We start from the raw sequence: 17,338 nt of genomic DNA on the forward strand, positions 1-17,338 counted from the left end.
TGGGTTGGATTTTAGAAGAATTTGTCTTGAGGACTAATAAATTAGACACTAAAATACCCAAGTATCTTCTGTCTTTTTTTAGATTCTCTTGGGAGAAAGCCACTGGGTTAATGAAACTAGGAAAGAACATGTAGAGTGAACTCGTGGCAGTTATGCCCCCAGGCATCTCTGCATTATGGCATAGCATCCAATTAGAGCTGCAGAATGCTTGTTTTATTACCACTTAACATTGAGTTGCTTTCAGACCGAGTGATGCATGCCTGTAATTCCAGCAATCTGTAGGCTGAGGCTAGACATAGAGGTGGAGGCCAGCCTTGGCCCTACAACCTCTGCCACCCATAATACTTTAATTGGGTTGCTTTATTGACCCCACTTGAAAATTAAATTAACTTCAGGGTACTTAATGGAAGTTGATATATATATATATATCATATATATGATATATATATAAAAGTTTGTTATCTTTGTGTGTATAAGTATGGGTTTGGAGGTCATAGGAGGGGGGAGGGGCAACTGGCTTGTGTACCATGACACACTGACATGTGTGTAGAGGTCAGAGGACAACTTTATGGAGTCGGTTCTGTCCTTCCGCCTCATGTGGGTGCCGGGGATTAAACTCAGGCCATTAGGTTTTTGCCAGAAGTAGTATCTTTTTATAAAGTTCTGGTCAGGTTTTGATGTTAGCTGGGCATGATGGTACACACCCTTGATCCCAAAACTTGGTAGGCAGATGTAGGGGGATCTTTGTGAGTTCAGGTCAGCCAAGGCTGAGGCAACATAATGAGATCCTGTGTTGCTGTTGTTACTGTTTTAGAGTTTCACTCTGTAGCCTTGGTTGTTCTTGAACTCAATATGTAGACCAAGTTGTCCCCCAATTCACAGAATCCTATCTGCCTTTGTTTCCTGAGTGCTGGAATTAAAGGCGTGCACCACACACCTGGGGAAGAGACCTGTTTTTAAAATCGAAACAAAATGAAGAGAACTAGCAGGTGATTGTTGATTTAAAGAACTTTATTTATTCGCACATGCCCATGTACTATGTATATATCTTTACAGAAATAATTAGCAGAGTGTAGTGGCACACACTTGTAATCCCAGCGCTTGGGTGATGGGAGCAGGAGCAGGAAGATTAGGAGTTCAAGGTTTGGTTGCATGAAGTAGAGGTTTGACTGGGCTACAGGAGAACCCCGTTGGAGAATAGGACAAGGCGGGGCAGAGGTGGAGGGGGGAGGAGTGTTGCGGGGTATTTGATCACAATGTGAAACTCTTTACTGTGTTATTTACTGGAAAAACCTGCTTATGAAAACACTGTGGTGTGGCTTAGTCTTAGCACACACCTTTAATCCAAGAACTTTCTTGCCTGAATATTGTAACCAGGATTAAATAAAGTCAATCAAGGTCAAGAGGCGGAGCAAGCAATTAGTTGACAGGAAGTGAACACAGGATTATTAAGAAAAAAACTATAGAGAGTAAGAGGGAGACAGGAGGATGGTTAGAGAGATGGACACACAGGAAGTAGAAGGGAGGGACACTGAGTTTGAAGGAGATTTTTGAGACAGTGGCTTGGGAGAGATCCCTTCTGGGACGTTGGCTGAGGAGGAAGGTCAGCGGGATACTTTCTCTGCCTCCTCTGCGTTCGCAGACTTTCACTTCAGCATCTGGCTCCCAAGTCTTCATTGGTGAAATCGAATGATGGGAATTTTGTTTAAAAAAAAAAAAAAGACAGAGGAGAAGAAAAGGGAAGGGAGGAGGGAAAGAAGAATTAGCAATCAATTTTCAACAAAGCCCATTCATTTGGGGGATTACAAATTGGTAAGTCTAAGACCCCAAAACTTAGTCTTACCTATCATGCCCTGCTGCTTGTGTATTGGTGCCAACCTTCAGATCTAATGAGAGATCAAGGTGTGGCTGTAGTTCACCGTTCCTTACTGAAGAAGTCCCGTCCCTTGTCCCTGAGTCATCCCCCCCGCCACCTGTGTATTTCTGTTAGGTCACAGGTGATTCCACTAGGCTCCTCTCAGGGACCTAGAAAGCTTACTCCATCACCTGCAACCATCAACCTGCCATCGCTAGGTGCAACAGATGTGGACTGTGTTTAAAAGGACTGCCCACCACTCCAGCTCCCTCTCTCTGTTCTCACATGTTCCAGGCTGGTCTCTTTACCCGTTTCTGTCCTCTCCCCCTCCCCCACCCCCACCTCTCTGCCTGTCTACATGTCTATTGGTCTGCCTCCACCCCTTTCCAGACCCTTCCTCCTCTCCCTTCCTCCAGCGAGTCCCCTTATACCAGATCTGTTGCATGGCATACTTCCTGGGAGGCATACCTTAAGGCATGGGACTGCCAGGTACCCCCTCACCACATTGTATTTCATAACAATTTCCAGCACTGTTTTATTGTTAGTTGTTAATTACCACGTAGCTCTGGCTGGCCGGGAATTTGCTATGTAGACCAGGCTGGCCTGGAACTCATAGAGATTCTCCTGCCTCTGCCTTTAATCCTGAGTGCTAGGATTAAAGTCAAGAGCTACAACACCTGGGTTCCATCCCAGGTTCAAACTTACTACATAACCGAGGGTGACCTTAAACTTCTGATATAGGTCCTTCCTTTACTTACAAGCATGGGCTGCCATACTTGGTTTATCTATGCTGGGCTGGAGTCCAGGGCTTCGTGTATACTAGGCAAGCGCGCTCTACCAACTGATACTAGGCAAGCGCGCTCTACCAACTGAGCTGTATCCCGACCCTTTCCAAATCTTTTTAGAATGAAATATGCTATAGGAAGCATCTGGCAACAAAGCAAGCAATCCAGGGACATGATCCCAAATCCCCGCCCAAGCCTTGTTTTGCACTCTATGACTGTAGAATTCATCACATGACCCAGCATCCTTAACTGTTTGGGCAGCTATCAAGTGCTTGCCTCTGCATTCTTCACCCTTGACGAGTGTTGTGGCTTCCCTGGCAAATGTAATGTAGGTAAGGTAGTCTGGTTTGGAGGAAGAAAATGGGTTCAGCACCTTGACTTCTTCTGCAGTGGAGATCCTGTTGGGATGGCTTGGGTGTCAGTAAAGTCATAATCCTGATCCACGCATGGCAATTTTCCACTGTCGTCTGGGAGATCAGAGCCAGAGGCCAGAAGTGTAGACAGTGCTTCCATCCCGGGAGAGGTAGCTTTGGTAGTTGTGGGGATGGGGAAGGCTGCAAAGGATGGGACAAAGGTCCTAGAGTTGCTGGCTAACTGTACACAGAGGGCGGTGTCCTTGGGAAGAGACTGGAAATGGATGCTCAGGGTTGGTTGTGACCCAAAGTGGTTCCTACATTTCAGGACCAGTACTCATTCCAGTGAGCGATGTAGGGCTAGGGAAAGTGGAGAGAGAGAGAGAGAGAGAGAGAGAGAGAGAGAGAGAGAGAGAGAGCCTGCCTGCTGTGAATGATCTGAGAGTCTGAGAGGCCTGGAAGACAAAGACTCGCTTTGTGCCCGTGCAAGCACTTGGGTGCTGTGTGTGCACTCTCTATGTGTGCAAGCTCTTGGATGCCACGTGCGCACAAGCATTCACCAACTACCCAGGAATTGGATCTCCACTTCTGGTCTGAAGCAAATGGCCTGTTTGTTAAATGGAGAACCTTTGTCTCCATTAGGAAGCATTCAGCTCCAGCAATTAGCCCCTAGGGTGAAGGAGCCTCTGTCCCAAACCTCTGTCCCAAACAGTGTTTTGAAGAGCAGGGGTTTCCTAATGGATGGTAAATCATCAATTAACCCAGGGCTAGGGTAAGCTGAAAATAGACTTCTCAAGGAAAGGATTATCTCTAAATTGTTAGCGCTGATTGACATTATCTGGGGACATAGTCTTCTGTAGGGAGCTAATCTCCACCCCAAGCTGGATGGTTACAAAGATGTGAGGCATTCTAGTTACTTGACTTAAAAGCGAGTTTAGAAAGGACCTTCTAGGTCCTTGGAGGCTGAGGGAAAGACCATAGTTCCCTTTCAAAATAAACAACCATTTTATGTCCTTCAAAATTGTTAGTTATAATTCTATTAAATTGGTAGGGTTTTTTTTTTTTAAAGAGGAGCGCTGTCTATTTTGTGATGGTGTTTTGAAATAATACTATTTCTTAGTTAAGCACAATGCAGATGGGGCAGCGAATTGTGTTTTTAATTAAGGCCTACAAGTTAAATAAATAAAATGTCTTTTGGGCTGTCTTCTGCTTTCTGGTGTCTCACAATAATAGCAGGTGTAGGAAGTGGCTTGTTGAGCCAAGACTCTGTCCCAATTAAGTGCATAGGTGGCTTTAGAAGTCGTGGCCCACCTTGCGTCCTGAGTGCAGAGGTTTGGTTTTGAATGGTGAACATGTGTCCTGGAAATGGTGCCAGGTTCCACACGAAGCTGTGAATGTGTCTGATGCCACCGGCTTGTTTATTTTAAATGCTTAAAACAGGAGGCTGTGCGCTCTATATTGCACCACAGTTTTTATTTATTCTTTAAATAATTTATTTATTTTTACCTTATGTGTATCAGTGCTTTGCCTACATGGTGTGAGGGTGTCAAATCCCCTGAAACTGGAGTTACTGACACTTGTGAAGTCCCATGTGGGTGCTGGAAATGGAACCCTGGAAGAGCAGCCGGTGTGCTTAACCACTGAGCCATCCCTCCAGTCCTGCACCACAGTTTTTAAAAGTGCATAAAAATTACAACCTCCTAATCCCCCAACAACCATTGACAGACTTAAGTGTGTACTGCTAGGACAAAAGTTTAGCAGAGTTTCCCCTAATACTATACACACTTAAGTCGGCCACACCTAAGTCATGAGGCTCAAAAAACAATCCTTTAAAACACAGGTTAGTAATTGCAGTCACTCATTGACTTGTAATTTGAAAGGCTGCCAAGTGTTACTGAAACTTCAGAAACCTCCAGAGGTTAAAGGTTATGGTCAGGGTGGGGGATTTCAAATCTGAGAGGAAACAAAGGAAGAGGCCTCCTTAGCCCTAGAGGAGACCTGCGACAATGACAACCCCTGACTATGATTGATGATAACATTTGCAAAAGCAAACTATCCTCTGGGACCATCTGGAAGGCTCTCTAGAAAGACCTGCAGCTTTTGATGAACCAGACGCTTTGTCACCAGGCTGCATTGCAGGGGAGCAGGTTTTCCCCAACCTCGGTTTGCAAAGCCTAAATGATTTTGCCTGGATTAGAAGTGAGGGACTCACAGCCATGGGTAGAGCGGCACTCAACAATGGGTGGGGCCAGAGAGATGTCTCTGGATAGAAGGCATAGTTTGAAAAGGGTGTTTGCTCCATAATTGTCGTTGGGGTGTGTGTGTTGTTTTATTTAGGTTTGACTTAAGTCTAGGTTTAAAAAGGAAAAGAAAAAAACCATATATGATTTAGAAATTCCATTTCTGGATATGCAGCTAAAGCACGTAAGGAGTCTGTTGAAGGTATGTCTGTAGTCAGTGTTCATAGCCACATTATCCATAATCGCAAACCCAGAGTCAACCAACGTAAGTGTCCATTTATAGGTGAATAGAGGAATGTGGTGTCAGATTTTGGATGCTCTCACAGGCAGATACAAGAAACGTTGAAGTCACATAAGCCCAGGGGAGCCTGGCAAAATCCCTTAGGGTTTGGGGTGGAGAATTCAGAATGCAAAGTTGTCTTTTTTGCTAAATGCCTATCAGACTCACGTCTTTGAAAAGCAAAATGTTTAGCTAGGCCTAGGGGTGCAGGCCTGAAATCCCAGTGATTCAGGGAGGGAGACTGAAAGGAGACGAGGAGTGCAAGACCTACCTGGTTTATATCTGGGTTACTTAGCAAGATCCTGTCTTCAAGTAAAAACAATACATTTAAAATGTAGCCAAGCTCTAGGTTTAATCTACACAATGAACACACACATTCAAGACAGAGACAGAGACACACAGAGAGAGACACTCTCAAGTTGAGCCTGTGTAAGACAGGAAGTCTATACATCAAAGCAACTCTTGGGCTGAGGTCACCCTTCTGGCCCCTACAACCACCCCGCACTCACAGCTTGAACTGTTTGTAGGTTGTGTTCCTGAGACATCAAGCCCCCCCACTCCCCCTGCCACTGCCATTTCCTGTTCTCAGATTCCCCCAACCCCCCACCTTCTCAGTCCTGCCTGTTTGGGGAGAGGTCCACATCCGGAATGGCCTGGCTGTTCCAAGATCTTAGCTATTGTACTGGAACCTGTGTACAAGACAAACAGACATTCTTGGGAGGGGCTCCGCAGTATCTGGAGAATTCCAGCCACTCTGCTGGAAAAAACTCACTCACCTAGAGTGTTAAGGGAGATGGAGAATGCCAGGCATCCTGAGGCTGGGTGGCCAAGCCCAGCCTTTTCTCCTCGCTAAGGTGCTGTGAAGGGTCTCCTACACGTTGTTCCTTTGTTTTTCTAAATCCTGTTTTTTGTGTGTGTGGGGGGGTGCGTATGTGCCACAGCCTGAAAGAGCAGCTTTCCTTCTACCCTGGGTTTCTTAGAGATGGGACTGAGGTCATCAAATTTGGTTACAAGTAAGTTCACCAGCTGAGCCTTCTTGTCTACCCTCTAGTTATTCTTTATTTGTTGTTTTTGTTTTGAGACAAGGTTTCACACTGCAGCTTTGGCAGTCCTAGGACTCCCTATGGAAGCCAGGCTGGCCCAGAACTCATAAAAATCTGCCTGTCTCTGCCTTCCTAGTGTTGGGCTTAAAACCTTTTTTCTTTTTTAAGATTTATTTTTATGAGTATTTTGCCTGTGTATATGAATGTGCATCACGTGCATGTCTGGTGACCATAGCACTGGATCCCCAGGACAGATGGTTATGAGACTCCATGTGGGTTCTGGGAACTGAACTCAGGCCTTCTCATCTCCGCTCCCTCCCAACCATTTCTCCTACTCTCTCCAGTTCATCCTTTATCTAGCCTTGGCACGGTGTGTGTTGTGGGGCAGCAGGCAGAGGTGCCAAGGTGCATCTCTCCATAAAACTTTGGAGAACAGAAAACAGGGCTTAGCTCTCGCCTGCTCTTCCGGAACTTGTTATGTGTCTTTGGGTAAATTACTTCAGCTCTGAACTTCAGTGTCATCTGTGAAATGGGATTAGCAGACCTCACTGCTGGAAGCATAGGACAGCATAAGTTAAAGGCTAGCAGAGTGCTACACAGGCCAGAGATTAGGTTGATAACCTCCTTTATTCTTATCTGTACCATTTGTTTTCTATAATGCCAATATCCAGAAAGTGCATGAGTGTACACACACACACGCACACACCAGTGCGTGGTTCTAATTTCCTAGAGATAATATCCAGGAAACATTTTTTGTTCTGCGTCCACGGAGCACTGACTTCTGGACTGCCACACGTACACTCATACCAAAATCAAGCTCCTCATGTTAAAATGACATGGGATTTGCCTACCATATTTAATCTCTTCTAGATTCCTTTCAATACCCAACACGATGTAATGCTGTGTGACAAGTTGGTGTAATGTGTTGTTTTAGGGGAACACGTGGGAAGAGTCTGTACCTGTTTGGTACCAGCGCAGTGTTCTATTTCCCAGCCATGCTTGGCTGAGTCTGTTCACAGGGAAACTAGGACTGTGTAGGGTTGGCAGTAGATGGCCAAGGAGAAAAAGGATCCAGTGGCCAGCCTGCTTGTTAGATGAGCCTCAAGTTCAGGTTGCCCCAGTTTCTACTTTTACATGTAAAAAGGAGTTAGTGGCTGAAGGTCTGGAGCCCGGCTGCCTTGCCTCCAGCTTTGCAGTTCATTCAGCTGGGCCTTTAGACAGGGAAGTTCTCCGACTCTAACTGGACTGGGTGGAACAAGCCTGTAACCCCTGCTACTCAAGAGGCCGGAAGCAGGAGGATCATAAATTCAAGGCCAGCCTGGGCAGCTCAACCTAGTGAAACCTCGTCTCAAAATAAAGTACAAAGAGTGCTCGAGTCTATAGAATTCAGTGGTGAAACACTAGCCTACCATGTGGGAGGCCTTAGATTCACCTCCTAGTACTGCTAAATAATAAGCATATAAACAGTAGATTAGACAGACAGACAGACAGACAGACAGACGGGTAGATAGATATGTAGATGGATAGATATGTAGATAGATAGATGGGTGGATGAATAGATTAGATAGATAGATAGATAGATAGATAGATAGATAGATAGATAGATAGATAAAACGATAAGAACTCTCTTCATGAGCCATAGAATAGTTGCAAGAATATCAGCTTCAAGCTTGGCATGGCGTCATGTACCTTTAATTCCAGGAGTTGGGAGGCAGAGACAGGCTACTCTCTGTGAGTCAAAGTGAGCCTGGTCTATATGGAGCAGCAGTTCTCAACCTCCTTGGGCTCACATATAGATAGATACCCTACATATCAGATGTTTATGTCATGATTCATCACAGTGACAAGATGTCAGTTATGAAGTAGCAAGGAAATCTTTATTTTGGGAGGGTCACCACATCATGTATTAAAGGGTCTCAGCATTAGGAAAGACGAGAACCACTGACAGAGTTCTAGGCTAGCCAGAGCTCCACAGTGAGATCCTGTCGTAAACCAACATATTCTAAGCTGAATGGTGGTAGTGGTGCAGGTACCAGCCTTTAAACCCAGCACTGGGGAGGCAGAGGCAGATGGATCTCTGAGTTTGAGGTCAGGACAGCCACGCTTACATAGAAAAATCTTATCTCGAAAAACAACAAACCAATAAAAACAAAATACATTTAAAAAATACTGGCTTCACAGGCTTGTTTTAAGGAACTGAAGTGATTGTGTGTGGAAATCCTGACTTATACCTGGTATATCACAGGTAATAAAGGTTCTGATCATCGGATTGGCCTTGGCCAGCACATTTTCGTGGACCCCCGCCCCTTATCATCAGTTCCAGCTGTCTTGTATGGCTTCTTCATTCAGCTCTGTATTGCAGGCTTCGGCTCTGCTGAGGGAGCTGGGAAGCCTGCAGTGGTAGCTGTGTGAAGAAGAGCTATTTCTCATGTATTTCTTTGCTCTTTCTGGCTTTAACACTCTGCACAAAGACCAGGAGTTGACTCATGCTTGAGGGCCTCGTTTTCCTAGTCATAAGTGGTTTATGTCGTCCTTGAGGTGGCCTTATAAGGTCAGCACATTCACTTGCTATTCCTGCACTAACAAGCTACCTCAATTACAGTGTCTTATAGCAATGCCAGGGTAATGCTAGCCCAGGAGGAAATGAAGCAGCCAGGTGGGCTGCTCCCGCAGGCTTGGAGGGAGAATCTGTTCCCTGCATCCAGCCTGACTGCTACCATGGCCGATTATTCCCCACTTGTAGATGAGGAGTCCATTGTCACACAGAGCCCTCCTCTGTGTATCACTATGTCATCTCTTCTTACAAAGATGCCTGTCTTTGCAGTGAGAGCCACGTTCACCCAGGGTGACCTCATAGTAGCACGGTATATTTGCAGAGACCCTGCTTCCTTATAAGGTTGAAATCTGAAATTCAAGTTGGATGTGAATTTGGGGAAACATGACTCAACTCACAACCATAATTCTAAAAGTAAAAAAAAAAAAAAGTGTGTGTGTGTGTGTGTGTGTGTGTGTGTGTGTGTGTGTGAGAGAGAGAGAGAGAGAGAGAGAGAGTTTATTAGTCAGAAGTCAGAGGTCAGAGGTCAGAGGACAAATTAGTTCTCTTCTTTCACCCTGGATTCCAGGGATCAAGCTCGGCTCTTCAGGCTCGTGAGATAAGCCACCTCCCTAGCCTGAAACAACAGTCTCAAGCCCTTTTAACAGAGGAGGGATCTAAAAATCAAGGAGCATATGAGGGCCTCATATCATCAGTGAGTGATACCAGAGGTTCAGACAAGGCCCTTCTCTCCTGAAGACCTGCGTCCTTCCCACTGTATCATCTTACCTTGAAACATACTAGCCCATAGCGAGGTGGTGAGCAGCAAGTGTCCCCAGATCAAAGTGGGTGGATGGGGTCAACCAGATGTTTGTTGCAACAGCCAGCACAGTTGCACGACCCTTGCTTCTGGTCCTCAGAAATGACCGTTTCCCCACAGTTAGTTTGACTCTTTGGCTCTTAGCCACAGGGCTCTGATGCAGGTCTCACAGCCAGGCAGGAGAAATGGCCTAGAAATAGAGAAGGGAGAAGCTGGCTCAGCAGTTATGAGCACTGGCTGCCCTTTCAGAGGCCTCAAGTTCAATTCCCAGCACCCACATGGCAGCCCACAATTGTCTGTCACTCCAGTTCCAGGGGATCTGACACCTTCACCTGGACTAACATGCAGGCAAAACACCAATGCACATGAATCATTTTTAAGAACACCAATAAAATTAAAAGAAACAAAGCAGACAGGGTCAGGTTCTCCGGGCTACTAGAGAGCAGTGGGAGGGGTCATGGACTGGGTCCATGGCTCCCTGCTGATCCTTCTCCTCTGCTTCTCGCTGTCACAAAGGTTCTGCCTTCCTTCTGCTGTAGGGGTTCTTTCCTGGCTTTGAGAGCCATAAGGGCATGGTTGGAAGGAGGTAGACATCCCTCTGCTGCTCCCCAGAACTGGCTGCCTGAACCTCACAGAGATGATGGTCCTCATGTACTCTGGAGAGAAGAACTGTGCACAAGAGGCAAGATTCTAGGTGTTCCCTCTAACTTGGAGTTGCAACTAGAGTCAGGTTTGAAGTCAAGAATGTGTATCTTACAAAAACTATAAAGGTATCCTGGTAACCAGGCTCAGCCGGAGCATCGGTAGAAGGCATGGTGCCTTTGCTTACAGAAGCCTAGATTTAGCAAGCCCAGGGTATTATTTTTTAGAGTTCACTCAAAGCTTTTGATGTATTTTGCAAAAAACAGAGAGTTGAGTCCAGATCAATGAATTCGGTCCTCTGTGGTGTGTGTGTGTGTGTGTGTGTGTGTGTGTGTGTGTGAGAGAGAGAGAGAGAGAGAGAGACAGAGACAGAGACAGAGAGACAGAGACAGAGAGAGACAGAGAGAGACAGAGAGAGAGACAGAGAGAGAGACAGAGAGAGAGACAGAGAGAGAGGTAGGAGAGAGAGAGGTGGGAGAGAGGTGGGTAGGGAAGATACTAGATTGATTACCAGTGGAGGAGGCAGGAGCCATTTTGTTCTGAGACGGTCTCTCAATCCTCCTGCCTCAGCCTCCCAAGTGCCAGGATTACCATGGCAGCTGAAGGCTCTTATTTAGAGATTCTCCTCCAAATCTTCATTTGGCTGTTCAGATCTGAAACTCATCAATGGGGGTTTCCTAAGGCATTGTCTGTGACATAGTTCATAAAATTAAGTTCTGTGACTTTTGACACCCCAGGGAAGAATCCAGTTACTCACAGAGTGTTGCACAACCTTTTCTGGGAAAGGGAAGCTCCTGAAAGGGAAATGTCTCCGGACAGCCCTGGTTGCTTATCTTCCACGGAGAAGGGAGGTTATGCTGTCAGGCAGCTGTGGAGAGGGGACAGTCCGCTCCTACGATGGGACAGACTCAGGAATTTGCTGGACAGAAGGCCAAGCTGGGATAGCATTGGTTCATCCTGAGTCAGGGCTGCACTGTTGCATATGTGAATCATGACACAGCTATCTGGGGGAGAGGGAAATGGCTCATTGAATAAGAAGGCTGTTGTGCAAGCGTGGGAACCTGAGTTCAAAGTCATAGCACCCATGGAGCAGCTAGCCTAGGTACTGGGACTTGTGTCCCCAGTGCTGCGTGTGTGCATGGTGGCGTGTGGGTGGGTGGGAGGGGGTCAGAGACCAGAAAATCTGCGGGCTTGCTGGCCATGTAGTGAGAAGCACTGTCACATGAGAATATGGTGGAATGGGATAGAGCAGGACACCCAAGCCCCCCTGGTCTCTGGTCTCTGGTCTCTGTGTATGTGTTGGCATCCTCCTACCTTCTGGAATATATATATATATATACACATATATATATATATACACATATATATATATATGTATATGATACTCTTGACAGAAGCTTACACCCACACCCACACACATATACACACACAGACACACGTACACACAGCACACACAAATGGTAAACAAAGTCAGGTGTGTAGCCCGTGACTATATCCCTAGCACTTGTAGGTGGAGGCAGGAGAATTATGAATTCAAACTCACTGCAAGCGCCTTCCGCTCATCTCCTCTCCACCTCCTAAGTGTCTGAGTTACAGATGTGTGCCACGGGACCTGGCTTTGTCTACATTTTCATGTACTTAATCCTTTTTTCAGAAGACAATAAATATACACACGTGAAAAATCAGAAGGTGCCGTGAGGCGTGGAGCAAAGAGGCTTACTTGGGTCTCCATTCCAAAACCTTTGGATCAGGAAAGGTGTGTATGTAGGCTAAGATCTTATACAGTAAGGCCCTGGTGCCTTGTACCCGTTATAAATAGAAGGAGTGGAATAAAACCCTTCCGCCAGAGTGATAACGTTCTGTCAAGGGGTGTGTCTAAGATGGAGCTCAGCTTTCTTCCAGGAACCAACCCATTTTAGAGGCTGCAGTCACTGGCTTTGCTTCTCTTTCTCCTTCCCTTTACCCCTTCCCCCCCCCCCCCCCACATCTGACCTCACTTTGCCCCTCTCCATGCTGACACTGTGGAGCTCTGCAGTGAGTTTTGTGCATTTACCCAGTTTCCTTCACTTTACAGACCCGAGAACATGGACTCTCAGAGAGGAGGCTAGCAGCAGGCCTAGGGTCTCACGGCAGCTCACTGCTTGTATTGCAGGCGCTTTAAGGATGCTCCTCTTGCGTCTTCTTTGGTAGCTCTGGGTGCTTCCTGTGTCTGCCTCCCTCCAGCACTGTTGCCTGCAGAGACAGAGCTCCTTCAGATGGGTTGGGCTGTGAACTCTGGCCAAAGCTCTGTTACTGACTAGCTGTATGTCTCTGTGGAGTGTTGGCCACCATGAGCTGGATTTTCCTCTCTACAGAGGATAGCCATCTCTATCTAATGAAAGATTAGACAGAAGGTGTCTAAGGGAATATAGCAGCCACCCAGCATATGTGCTTATGCTAACGGATGCTTGCTGGGTGGTGACTGTACGGGCTGTTGTCAGACGTAACCGCCAGGTCGTCACGGTTTTCATTTTGCTTCTCAACTGTAATGGTTAACACTGACTGACAACGTGATGCATCTAGAACCACCCAGGAGGCAAACCTCCCGGGACATCTGTGGGGGTTTGTAGATTGGGTTTGAGGTGCAAAAAACTTACCCTCTATGTGGGTGGCACATAATGTGTGAGGTCCTAGATTGAAAAGGAGAAAGCAAACTGAGGACCAGCCTCTGCTCTCTGACTGGGGACCCAGCATGGTCAGCTGCTCTCTGACTGGGGACCCAGCAAGGTCAGTGGCTTTCTGTTCCTGCTACTCTGACTTTTCCATTTTGATGGGCAGTACTTTAGAACCCTGAAGCAGAATATGGCCTCCCTTCCTTTAGCTTCTTTTCAAAAAGAGTAATAAATGCACCAGTCAAACAGGAAGGACCAAGATTTAAAATGGCTTCCCTTTTTCCAGTGTAAGGTTACATGAAGAATTAAAGTGGTGGCACAATTGTTTTTTCAACTCAGAAGACCCCCTGAATCCCAGTCTCAGAGCCTGTGCTGGAGGTGACTGGAGGACAAGCAGTAGTTGTGATTGGTTATCTGCTAGACTTCCAACCATTAGTGTGGTGACTCCACTGTCATCAAAGGGTCACCTCAGGTTATACTTCTAAAACCTGAACCCAGCGAGACCGTTTCATGTCTCACTTCACCTCTGAGGACAGAGCCATTTCAGAACAGTGAGTTTGCCACTGGGTTATTTTCTAAGCTCTGCCTTTTTTTTTTTTTTTTTTTTTTTTTTTTTGTAGCTGGGCAGTGTGTTGTGCATGCATTATATGAATAACCGTGCATAGGTGTGTGTGTGCGTGCGTGTGTGTGTGTGTGTGTGTGTGTGTGCGTGTGTGTGTGTGTTTGTGTGTGTGTTCATAAGCCGCATGTGTGTGCATTGCTTTGATGGAGTTACACTGACAAGGTCCACCTTCCGTAGCTAAGCAACAAAATGGACACTTTCCTAATTGTAGAGGTCAGAAGTGTGGGTGGGCAGGGTCCTTCTGGTTGGTTCTTTCCGAGGGTTCAGGGAAGCCTCTTTTTCAGGCCCATCTTCCTGGCTCATGGCTGGTTATTGTTTCTCTGTGTTACTACACTCCTCTCTGTCTGAATTTCCTCTGTTCTCCCTCAGTCGGGACCCACCCTTATGACCTCACTTAAACTCTCCTATTGTTATTGCTATGATTGCTAATGTTATTTGTCATAGTTCAAGTCATAAGCCAGGCTTCTGGGTATTAGGTGGTGGCATCTGAACCTGTGGGGAGGACACAACATAAGCCCACGAGAGCGCACATTGTATGCTCATAGCTGAACAAATGTGTGTTTGGTGAGCCATTGCATCCAATGAACTCCCCGTCATAAGCACACACATTACGTGGAAAATAGTGCTTTAAAGCTACGACTGTTTCCTCTTTTCTCCACAGAGATTTAAAAGCTACATTTTTTCCTACAGATCTCCCACTGATACAATAGGGTGGATGTGATGATGGGTCCCAGATAGCATCCTTGCCTCAGAGTATTCTCAAAGTCCTCTTCTGGTTTCTCATTCTTTGTTTTCTTTGCTCTTACCCAGGCTCCCCACCCCCCATACCCCCCATCACCTGCTCAGGGGATCTTTCTACTTCAGCCTCCTGAGTGTCTGGAACCCCATGGCCAGTACTGGTCCCTCGTGCGTAAGCAGACCAGTGGCGTTCCTCAGTGTGTGAGTTTCCTACCTCACCTTACATAAGACTGCTAAGTGGTGTCTTGAAGTGCCTTTCAGCTACACAGCAGAACATTCCAATTATTCCAAAGGGTCTAAGAGTTTCCCCAGGAGCTCTGGGATCACTAAGGTCAGGCTTTAGGAAATTCCTTGATATATCCAAATGTAGCACATTGTAGAAAGTGTCACTTGAATATTTGTAGGAAAGACTTTAACTTCCCTGTCAAAGGAAGCCTTCCTGCGTGGGCTCCAGCCACTGGTTACTCCTTTCTTCACCTTTGTGCCCAGGAGGGTCCTGAAAGATCCCTGGGAACCCTGCTTGCAATCTTTGGGCTGTTTATTCTGTCGCCAGAACAAATTGCTCTCAGACTGACCCCAGACCAGCTGGCCTCTTGGGACATGAAATCGCCTTGATGTCCTTTTCCCACTCAGTTTACTGTAAACCTGATGTCCTTTGTCTCTCTCACTAAAGAGAATGAGTTCATCATGGTGTTCACTTGGCCTGGGATTCTGACTCACTTTCCAGGCAGCCAGAGTCTCAGCTAGGCCCTGAATTTTTTCCAGGTCATCCTGAAGTTCCAGGGAATGATATGTACAGGACCTGGAGGCAGGGTTTGGAGCCCATGGGCGTCCTCAGAGAGTGAGCCCTGCTCCAGGATGCTTCCATAGTCATAGAATCTGATTCTGACAGAACAAGCCAGGGAAGCAGCTGCATTTGGGGCAGGCACCTCGACCCAAAGCAAACATTGCTCTTTTCTCGGTCAGCTATGAAGTGGTTGTGAGGTCTCAAACCCAGGACAAATGGCTAACTGAGGTGTGCCTATTAATATATCAAAGCCGACTCTGGCTACCAGGTTCTCCCAGCATCCCTCAGCTCTTCCTGTGACAGGGTCCTTCTGCTTGGTGTACCCTACCTCCTACCCTGAACCCTCCCGCCCCAGCATTTCTGGTCCCTACTTAACTCAGCCATTTTGGCTAAACCACTCTCTTGGCTTCCTGCTTTCTGGTTCCCAGTTCCTCTCTTGGTTTCCTGGCTTTCCCATTCTTCACTCCCCACTTAGCCCACTCCTCTCATGGCCCAGCTCGGTCTGCTGGTAATGTCCAGTTGGACTCTTCTAGATGTCTCTGCCTCTCTTATATCTGTATATTATATCTATATCTCTTATATTTCATATATCTATAATTAAAACCTAAACCTTTTAGGAGCAGTCAGGTCAGCTATCTATCTATCTATCTTTATTCAGTGGTAAGGCCACCTCACCCAGGATCCTATATGAGGTATCATGTATCCATTTAAAATGCATTTTACTAACACCTGCTACTTGGGAGGCTGAAGCAGGAGAATCACAAGTTCAAAGCCTGCTTAGGCTGCAGAGTGAGCTCGGAGTCAGTCTGAGTAATTTAGTGAGGTCCTGTAACAGATTTTAAAACAATAGCCACAATAATAGGAGGGTTAAAGATGAGCTCATCAGTAGAACACTGGCCTACCATGTGCAAGGTCCTGGGTCCTTTCTTAGCGTCACAAAACCAAATGAATTAATAAGTAATCGTATAGAAACCTTTAAATAACATAGAAAGTGCTTGTGAGATAATGGGGAATGTAGGAAGTTCACTATTAGGCTAGAGAGATGGCTCAGTGGTTAAGAGCACTGACTGCTCTTCCAGAGGTCCTGAGTTCAAATCCCAGCAACCACATGGTGGCTCACAACCATCTGTAATGAGATTCGATGCCCTCTTCTGGTGTGTCTGAAGACAGCTAAAGTTTACTTATATATAATAAATAAAAAATAAATCTTTTTTTAAAAAGTTCACTATCACATTGTTTTGTTTTGTTTTGTTTTCTTTTTATATTGGTTATAAGAAACCTAACTGAGCAAGCCAGGGGAAGGAAGCCAGTAAGCAGCACTCCTCCATGCTTAGATTTCTGCTCAAGACCTAACTTTTCTTAGTGATGACCTGTGAGATTAGAGTTGTAATAAACCCTCTTCTCCCCAAGTTGTTTTTGGTCATGGTGTTTCATTGCAGCAATAGACACCCACACATTTATTTTATATTATTTATATATAATAATACATATTGTCTGGTCTCAGCTACATTAAATATTCATTTGTTACCTCTTTTTTCCTTTGAGTATTGGGTCCTATGGAGTCTGTAGTGTTTAGCTTGGTGTGGTAGGTGGCACATATCTTTAACTTCAACCTGAGGGAGGAGAGGCAGGGGGATCTCGTTGATTAGAGGCCACTTTCTTCTATACAGCGAGTTCCATGGAGGCCAGCCAGGACTCCCCAGTGAGATCTTGTGTAAAAGAATAAAAAGGGCGTCACTTGTCTAGAATCCTTCAGATTTTTACAGACTCGGTAGCCAGCGTCAGCCCATATCTGAGTTTCAAAGAAGCACCAGTAACAGGTCACGTCAGCACCTTCGGGCTTTTGCTCTTCCCCTGCTTAGCACCGGAGCCTGACCAAGGCCACTAGCATTGCCTCTGGCAGGAAAGCAGCTGCCCTCCCATCCTGGGCCGACTGGGGAGGGGCCAGGCTTCTCTGAAGGGGACGAAAGTCCTTCTTGGTGTGAATGG

The 17,338-nt window shown here is 46.1% G+C and overlaps 1 protein-coding gene and 1 long non-coding RNA gene across 19 annotated transcripts in view; one reads left to right on the forward strand and one right to left on the reverse strand.

The window, feature by feature from the left end:
• The window catches only part of Pakap (paralemmin A kinase anchor protein), a 466,751-nt gene that overhangs the window by 405,624 nt on the left and 43,789 nt on the right, over positions 1-17,338 (forward strand). For 2 of the 16 annotated variants that reach the window (XM_063287316.1, XM_063287319.1), the window contains exon 1: positions 6,223-6,367. The exons of the other annotated variants lie outside the window; for them this stretch is intronic. In XM_063287316.1, coding sequence (XP_063143386.1) covers positions 6,314-6,367 — 54 coding nt within the window. In that variant the 5' untranslated portion in view covers positions 6,223-6,313. Of the gene's footprint in view, positions 1-6,222; positions 6,368-17,338 lie in introns of those variants that run through there. 16 annotated transcript variants of the gene reach the window in all.
• LOC134486938 (uncharacterized) lies at positions 994-17,314 on the reverse strand. Of its 3 annotated transcripts, XR_010066522.1 has the most exons (5): positions 16,878-17,314; positions 12,605-12,783; positions 9,879-10,099; positions 3,014-3,194; positions 994-1,671 (listed from the first exon to the last, which is right to left on the reverse strand). It is a non-coding gene; the product is annotated as an uncharacterized LOC134486938 (long non-coding RNA). The 3 variants fall into 3 exon arrangements; XR_010066523.1 differs by lacking the exons at positions 12,605-12,783; positions 16,878-17,314 and adding an exon at positions 11,063-11,621; XR_010066524.1 differs by lacking the exons at positions 9,879-10,099; positions 12,605-12,783; positions 16,878-17,314 and adding an exon at positions 6,121-6,214.

Source organism: Rattus norvegicus, chromosome 5 (assembly GCF_036323735.1).
Source record: "Rattus norvegicus strain BN/NHsdMcwi chromosome 5, GRCr8, whole genome shotgun sequence".
Taxonomy (NCBI): domain Eukaryota; kingdom Metazoa; phylum Chordata; class Mammalia; order Rodentia; family Muridae; genus Rattus; species Rattus norvegicus.